Genomic DNA, 7,500 nt, shown 5'->3' with positions numbered 1-7,500 from the left:
TTTTGATTATTTTTAATTAATTCAATTTAATTTAATTTAATTGATTTAATTTAATTTAATTTAATTTTACTTCTTAATTCAATTTAATTTAATTGATTTAATCTAATTGATTTAATTTAACTGATTTAATTCAATTCAATTTTAGTTTTTAATCAAATTAAATTTAATTTAATTTAAACCAAAATCTGCATTTGTGGGCTCTGAGGTGTACAGACACCTCACCGCCTCCAACTCCACTTGCTGCTGCTGCAGCTGCTGCAGCTGCTGCTGCTGCAGCAGCAGCTGCTGCCGCCCCTCTTCCAGCCGCGCTTTGAACCTAAGCAGTTCAAAACAAAGTGCGCCCCAAACCCTAAACCCTAAACCCTAAACCCTAAAGCCTAAACCCTAAACCCTAAACCCTAGAAAAGCAGCAGGAGCCCTTCGCCGCCCCGCACTAGCTGCTTAGCTACACACACAGCTAACTATCTAATCTGAACAACTAGCTAGCTACCTAGCTAGCTAGCTAGCTGGCTAGCTAGCGAGCTAGCTAGCGAGCTAGCTAGCTAGCTAGCTAGCCAGCTAAACAGCCAGCTAGCTAGCTAGCTAGCCAGCTAGCTAGCCAACGAAACAGCCAGCGAGCTAGCTAGCTACCTAGCTACCTAGCTAGCTAGCTAGCCAGCGAAACAGCCAGCTAGCTAGCTAGCTAGCTAGCTAGCTAGCCAGCTAACAGCCAGCTAGCTAGCTAGCTAGCTAGCTAGCTAGCCAACGAAACAGCCAGCGAGCTAGCTAGCTACCTAGCTACCTAGCTAGCTAGCTAGCCAGCGAAACAGCCAGCTAGCTAGCTAGCTAGCTAGCTAGCTAGCTAAACAGCCAGCTAGCCAGCCGGCTAGCTACCTAAGCGTGGGTAAACAGCTACAGTTAGTTATTCAGCTAATCAGCTAGCTAGCTATCCAGCTAGCTAGCTAGCTAGCTAGCTAGCTAGCTAGATAGTTAGCTGGCTAGCTAGCTAGCTAACTAGCTATTGGCATTACCTGTAGAAGTCCCCAAGGAGGAGCCAAAAGAGCTGAACAAGTCTGTCTTTGGTGGCTGCAGGGACAACAGCAAAGTCGCCCTCAGTTTCTGCTGCTGCTGCTGCTGCTGCTGCTGCTGCTGCTGCTGAGTGGTAACCCTCTCTGTCTGCCCCAAACGGCAGCGTGCTGCTGCTGCTGCTGCTGCTGCTGCTGCTGAGGCTTTGCAGGAGCTGCAGCAGCTCTGCGTCTCGTTCTTCTGCTGTAGCGTCTTGCTGCAGCAGCAAGCAGCTCAGCTGCTGCTCGCCCTTCGCCGCCGCCTCCGCCGCTGCTGCTGCTGCTGCTGCTGCGGGTCCTTGCTGCTGCCCCTCCGCTGCTGCGCCCGCAGCAGCAGCTGCTGCTGCTGCTGCTGCTGCTGCTCCCCACTGCTGCATTTGCTTCCCTTTGTCTCTCAAGTAATTGCAAACCCGCAGCAACCTTTCATTCTTTTGCTGCAGTCGACGAACTGTCTCCTCCAGCAGCAGCTCTTTTCCCATTTTCTCGAGGGCCCCCGGGGGCCCCCCGGGGGCCCCCCGGGGCCCCTCAGGGGGCCCCCCGGGGGCCCCCCCGTGTCTGCCCCCCAGGGCGGGGTGGGCCCCCGGGGGGCCCCCCGCTGCTGCTTGCTGCTGCTGCTGCTGCTGCTGCTGCTGCTGCTGCTGCTGCGCCTGCTGCTGCAGCAGCAAATTCGTTTGGCTGTCGCGGGCCCGCTGGATGCGGCTGAGAGCCACAGAGTGAATTAAAGCTGACAGCAGCTGCTGCTGCAGCGGGGAATTCAGCAGCAGCTGCGGGCTGCTGTGCTGCAGCTGCTGCAGCAGCTGCTGCAGCAGCTCACGCAGCGACTCCCTGGCTGCAGAAAAACACGCATCCCAATCGCTGCTGCTGCTGCTGCTGCTGCTGCTGCTGCTGCTGCTGCTTGCGCGGACCAGCGCGCCCGAAGCGCCACCCGGCTCTGCTGCTGCTGCTGCTGCTGCTGCTGCTGCTGGGGCTGCTGCTGCTGCTTCCTCGGCGTGCAGCAGCTGCAGCAGCTGCTGCTTGAGCTCTTCGCAGCGCTGCTGCTGCTGCCAGCGGGCTTCACTTTCTCTCCGGAAAGCAGCACATTGCTGCTGCGTCTGCTGCAGCAGCAAACGGACTTCTTCATTTGCTGCATCTCTCGCCCGCAGCCGCTCCTCCATCACCGCCTCCAGCTTCTTCACTTTCGCAACAGCAGCAGGCTCTGCTGCTGCTGCTGCTGCTGCTGCTGCTGCTGCTGCTGCTGCTGCTGCTGCTGCTGTTGCTGCTGTTGCTGCTGCAGGCGTTGCGGGCGGCTCCCTCGCGTCGGGGGTAGCTGAAGGCCCTTTCGGCGCCTCCACTCCGGCGCCGCTGCTGCTGCTGCTGCTGCTGCTGCTGCTGTTGCTGCTGTTGCTGCTGCTGCTGCTGCTTGCTGCTGCGAGAACCTCGATGTCCATAGCAACATCATCTTCTAGCTGCCGCAGCCGCAGGTCCAGCTGCCTCCACATGGTTTGAATTGCTGCTGCTTGCTGCAGCTGCTGCTGCAGCAGCTCATTGCAGCACTGCTCCTTGACGCGTTGCAGCGCTGCTGCTGCTGCTGCCTGCTGCTCCTGCTGCTGCTGCGCATGCAGCCGCTGCACCGCTGCTGCTTCCTCAGACGCCCGCTGCAGCTGCTGCTGCAGCAGCTCGTTCTGGTGCTGCAGCAGCTCTATTAGCTGCTCGCCCTTTACCCTTTGGCTCTCCCCGCTCCACTCGAGAGGCAGCAGCTGCCGCTGCTGCAGCTGCTGCTGCAGCTGCTGCTGCAGCTGCTGCAGCTGCCGCTGCTGCTCCTGAGTCGCTAGGGGTGCTGCTGCTGCTTCAGTCTGCACATGCACCTCTCGGCAGCTTCCCCGTCTTTCTCTCGCTTCTGCTGCTGCTGCTGCACCAGCAGCAGCGTCTCCTGCTGCTTCTGCTGCTGCTGCTTCTGCTGCTGCTGCTTCTGCTGCTGCTGCTTCTGCTGCTGCTGTTTCTGCGCAGAACGTCCCGTCGCTGCTGAAGGCCCCGCCGACGACGCGAGGAGGCGCAGCAGAGGGAGAGCGGTGGCTCACAGCAGCAGCAGCAGTAGCAGCAGCAGCAGCAGCAGCAGCAGCAGCAGAGGCAGCAGCAGCCGGAGTTCCTCCTCCATCTTGGTGAAGCGAGAAATCCGGGTAAATGGCAGGTACGCTAAACGGCTCCTCGACGAAATCCGGCAGCTGCTGCTGCTGCTGCAGCGTTAGCTGCTGCTGCTGCTGCAGCAGCTGCTGCTGCTGCTGCAGCGTTAGCTGCTGCTGCTGCTGCAGCAGGTAATGTTCTGGGTTTTGAGCCTCAAGGTGCGTCTGCAGCAGGAGCTCCTGGCGGCTGCCTTCTCGGGGGCTGTTGTCTCTTTCGTCCCTTTTACCTTGCTGCTGCTGCAGCAACAGCTGCTGCTGCTGCTGCTGCTGCAGCAGCAGCTGCTGCTGCTGCTGCTTGAGCCTCAGGCCTGTGTCTTTGCTTCTGCCCCTGTCCGCGCGCCCCTCACTCCACCGCTGCGTGTCTCCCCCGCCCGCGCTGCTGCCGCTGCTCCTGCTGCTGCTGCTGCTGCTGCTGCTGCTGCTGCTGCTGCTGCTGCTGCTGATTTTGTCGCGAATTGCTGCAGGCAGCGCAACAGCGCCGCCAGCCACGAGGCAGCTAAGGGGGGCTTTGGAAGACATAAAAGCTGCTAAGCTGGGGTGTACAGACTGCTGCAGCACGAACTCGCACTCGTGGTGTCTGGACAGCCAAAAGAGGAAGAACAGCAGCACCAAAACCTCGTAGCAGCCGCTGCTGCTGCTGCTGCTGCTGCTGCTGCTGCTGCTGCTGCTGCTGCTGGGGGCCACCAGGGAGCGGCTGACGAAGTGCTGCGGCACTCCCACGCGGTCGAGCACCCACTCAATGGCGCGCCAGTTCGCCGCCGCCGCCTCCTCCCCCCGCTGCTGCTGCTGCTGCTGCTGCTGCTGCTGCTGCTGCTGCTGCTGCAGCAGCAAGCCGCGGGCGAGGCGGGGGGGGAGCTCGCGCACGGCCCGCGGCCATATGAGGCCAAAGAGCCGCAGCAAAACTTCGCCAGAAGCAAAAGAAGAAAAGTCCAAAGAGCCCGCGGGCTCCCCCAGGGCCTCTGCTGCCCACTGCAGCAGCTCGGGGGGCCCCACCAGGGGGGGCCCCCGGGGGCCCCCCACAGGCAGCATCGAGCTGCTGCGGAGGCCGCCCCTACGCAGCGCGCATGCTGCTGCTGCTGCTGCTGCTCCTGCTGCTGCTGCTGCTGCTGCTGCTGCTGATTATGGTGGTGATGGTGGTGAGGATGATGCTGAGGCTGATGCTGCTGCTGAGGGGGAGGGGATGGTGAGGGGGCTGCTGCTGCTGCTGCTGTGGCTGCTGCTGCTGCTGCTGCTGCTGCTGCTGCTGCAGAGCTGCAGCAACGCGCAGACACCCCTTGGGGGTTGGGGGGTCCTCGGGTGTACGGACAGCGCGGCGAAAGGCCTCTCCGGGGGCTTTGAAAAGATTTATTTTTTGAATTAAATAAAAAATTAAAAAAAAAGATAAATAAAAAGGCCAAAGGGGTTGGGAAAGGTCACTTTTGCTGCAGCGCGGAGCCGCGCGAGCCGGGTGTCGGCCCTGGTCTGCTGCTGCGGAAAGTCGCCTCCAGGCGCTCAAAAGAAACCCTTTTTGACGCAAAAACAAATAATTAAATTAATTAAATTCTTTTAATTCAAAAGTTCCTCCAATTCCGCTTTTAAATTCCGAATTCGCGCGAAAGACTGCCGCTTTCCGGTCACACATGCCCAGCCGACAGCAGCCTAGACCAGCAGGGCTTTCTGGGACAACTCCGCGCAAAACGCGGCAAAATCGAAGCAATTCTTTCAAATTAATTCTTTAATTCTTTAAATTAATTCATTAATTCTTTTAAATTAATTATTTATTTGTTTTTTCCCGGAATTTAACTCCAAACAAACGAGAACAGGACCTCCCTTTGGCTCTTCTGCTCTCCCCGCGTGCGAGCGCCCCCCGTGGGAAAGCTTGATGGACTTTTGCTGCTTCTGAGTTGCATTTTGAGCTTTTAAATTCTCTTTTTATTATTTATTTCAAATAAATAAATTCAAATATTCCAATTTAGTGCAAAAAAAAAGAAATTTGCTCCCTAGACACCCCAAATGGCTGCTGCTGCGCCCCCAGCAGCAGCTCTTTCCCCCTTTTCCGCTGCAGCGAATCTTTTAATGGAAAAGCTCCTCGTGTCTGGCTGCTGCTGCTGCTGCCAATGCTGCTGCTGCTGCTGCCAATGCTGCTGCTGCTGCTGCCAATGCTGCTGCTGCTGCTGCTGATGCCGCTGCTGCTGCTGCTGATGCCGCTGCTGCTGCTGCTGATGCCGCTGCTGATGCTGCTGCTGATGCTGCTGCTGCTGATGCTGCTGCTGCTGATGATGCCGCTGCCGATGCTGCGGGTGTTGCTGCTGCTGCTATTGTTGCTGCTGCTGCTATTGTTGCTGCTGCTGCTGCTGCTAATTCTGTCGTTGCTAGTGCTGCTGTTGCTAGTGATGCATATGTTGCGGCTAATGCTGCTGCTGCTGCTCATGGCGCTGCTAATGGTGCTGCTACTGCTGCTGCTGCTGCTAGTGCTGCTGCTGCTAACGCTGCTGCTGCTGCTGCTAGTGCTGCTGCTGCTAACCCTGCTGCTGCTGCTGCTAGTGCTGCTGCTGCAGGGCGTTCGCCCGGGAGCAGCAGCTCTGCCAAACTTAGCAGCAAAAGTCAAGTGCTGTTAACTCAAGGCCCTGCAGCTAGCCCCTGCTGCCTTCCCCCTTAGCTGCAGCCTTTTGCTGCTGCTGCTGCTGCTGCTGCAGCCTTCTGCAGCAGCAGCTGCTGCTGCAGCAGCTGCTGCTGCAGCAGCTGCTGCCCATGCATGCCTCCCCCCGTCTGCTGCTGCAGCTGCTGCTGCTGTGTGTGCCAGCTACCTCGGCAGCAGCCAAATGCGCAGCAGCAAACTGAGCAGCAGCTAGCTAGGCAGCCGCTGGCTAGCCAGCAGCCGGCTAGCCAGCAGCTACAGCTAGCTAGGTAACAGCTAGCTGAGCAGCAGCCAGCTAGCTAGCTGCCTGCTAGCCAGCTGCAGCATAGCTAGCTTCCTGCTAGCTAGCTGATGGCTATCTATCTGCCAGCTAGCTAGCTGCTGGTTAGCTAGCTGCCGGCTAGCTAGCTGCTGGCTAGCTAACTGTTGGCTAGCTAGCTAGCTGTTGACTAGCTAGCCACAGGCCAACTAGCTAAAGGCTAGCTAGCTGCCTGTCAGCTAGCTGCTGGCTAGCTGGCTGCTGGCTAGCTAGCTGCTAGCTAGCTAGCTGCTGGCTAGCTGGCCGTTGGCTAGCTAGCTGCTGGCTAGCTAGCTGCTAGCTAGCTAGCCAGTAAAGCAAATGCTACATTTGCGGCTTGAGAGCTTTGAAGGCTATTCTTCTCCGCACTCTCTCTTGTCGCTTTCTGCCTCTGCTGCTGCTGCTGCTGCTGCCACTGCTGCTACTGCTTCTGCTGCTGCTGCTGCTGCTGCTGCGGCTTCTGCTTCCACTTCTGCTGCTGCTTCCTCCTCCTCATCTGCTGCTGCTGCTGCTGCTGCTGATGCTTCTTCTTCTTCATCCGAGAATATAATTTCGTCGTCGGAGTCCAGCCCCAGCTGTACATACACCCCAAGTGCAGCAGCGCAGCAGCAGCAAGCAGCAGCAAGCAGCAGCAAGCAGCAGCAAGCAGCAGCAAGCAGCAGCTCAGAAGTCCTTTTCATTCTTATTCTCTCAACTCCACTGGCTCAGACAGAAGCAAAGGGAGAGCTGCTGCTGCTGCTGCTGCTGCTGTTGCTGCTGCTGCTGTTGCTGCTGCTGCTGTTGCTGCTGCTGCAGCAAGAGAAGCGCCTTCTCTGCTGCTGTTAGGGCAGGCAGGCAAGAATGCCCGCAGAGTGCACTGAAATATTAATTAAATTAATTAATTAAATTAATTAATTAATTAAATTAATTAATTAATTAAATTAATTAATTAAATTAAACTAATCCAAACTAAATTATTATTCAGAAGACTTTGCCGTCGCCAAAGCTAAGCAGCAGCGGCAGCAGCGGAAGCAGCAGGCCCAACAGCAGCAGGATCAGCAGCAGCAGCAACAGGCTCAGCAGCAGCCGCGGCAGCAGCAGCAGCAGCAGGATCATCAGCAGCAGCAGCAGCAGCAACAGCAGCAGCAGCAGCAGCAGGAAGAAGCATGAGTGCGTCTGACTTCGCGGTCTCTTTGTTTTCTTTTTTCTTCTTCCATTCGAAGTTCTTCCATTGCTTCTTCCCGCAGCTCTTGAATGTGCTTCTCGCTGCAGCACAAGCAGCAGCAGCAGCAGCAGCAGCAGCCCTTGCCCCTTTGCTGCTGCTGCTGCACTCCCGCAGCAGCAGCCCAGCAGCAGCACCAGCAGCAAATCCCCCCCCTCCTCATCCTCCTGCGCAGCAAGGGG

The 7,500-nt window shown here is 57.3% G+C and overlaps 2 protein-coding genes across 2 annotated transcripts in view; both read right to left on the bottom strand.

Annotated features, from left to right (window-relative positions):
• Nucleotides 1-4,231, bottom strand: part of ENH_00080050 (hypothetical protein, conserved) — a gene marked incomplete at both ends in the record, with an annotated part of 9,274 nt that extends 5,043 nt beyond the window's left edge. Inside the window, 2 exons of the mRNA XM_013583240.1 lie at nt 223-316; nt 1,011-4,231. Of these exons, the coding sequence (XP_013438694.1) occupies nt 223-316; nt 1,011-4,231 (3,315 nt within the window). The remainder of the gene's footprint in view (nt 1-222; nt 317-1,010) is intronic.
• Nucleotides 4,232-5,153: 922 nt separating this feature from the next.
• ENH_00080040 (hypothetical protein) lies at nt 5,154-7,362 on the bottom strand (the record flags this gene model as incomplete). Its single annotated transcript, XM_013583239.1, has 3 exons — nt 5,154-5,763; nt 6,487-6,692; nt 7,278-7,362. Coding segments are annotated over 3 exons (901 nt in total), but the record flags the coding sequence as incomplete, so codon positions are not given.
• Between the last annotated feature and the right edge of the window lie 138 nt (nt 7,363-7,500).

The sequence above is a fragment of the Eimeria necatrix genome, genomic scaffold (assembly GCF_000499385.1).
Source record: "Eimeria necatrix Houghton genomic scaffold, Enh_scaff861, whole genome shotgun sequence".
Taxonomy (NCBI): domain Eukaryota; phylum Apicomplexa; class Conoidasida; order Eucoccidiorida; family Eimeriidae; genus Eimeria; species Eimeria necatrix.
This window is presented reverse-complemented; position numbering and strand designations above follow the sequence as displayed.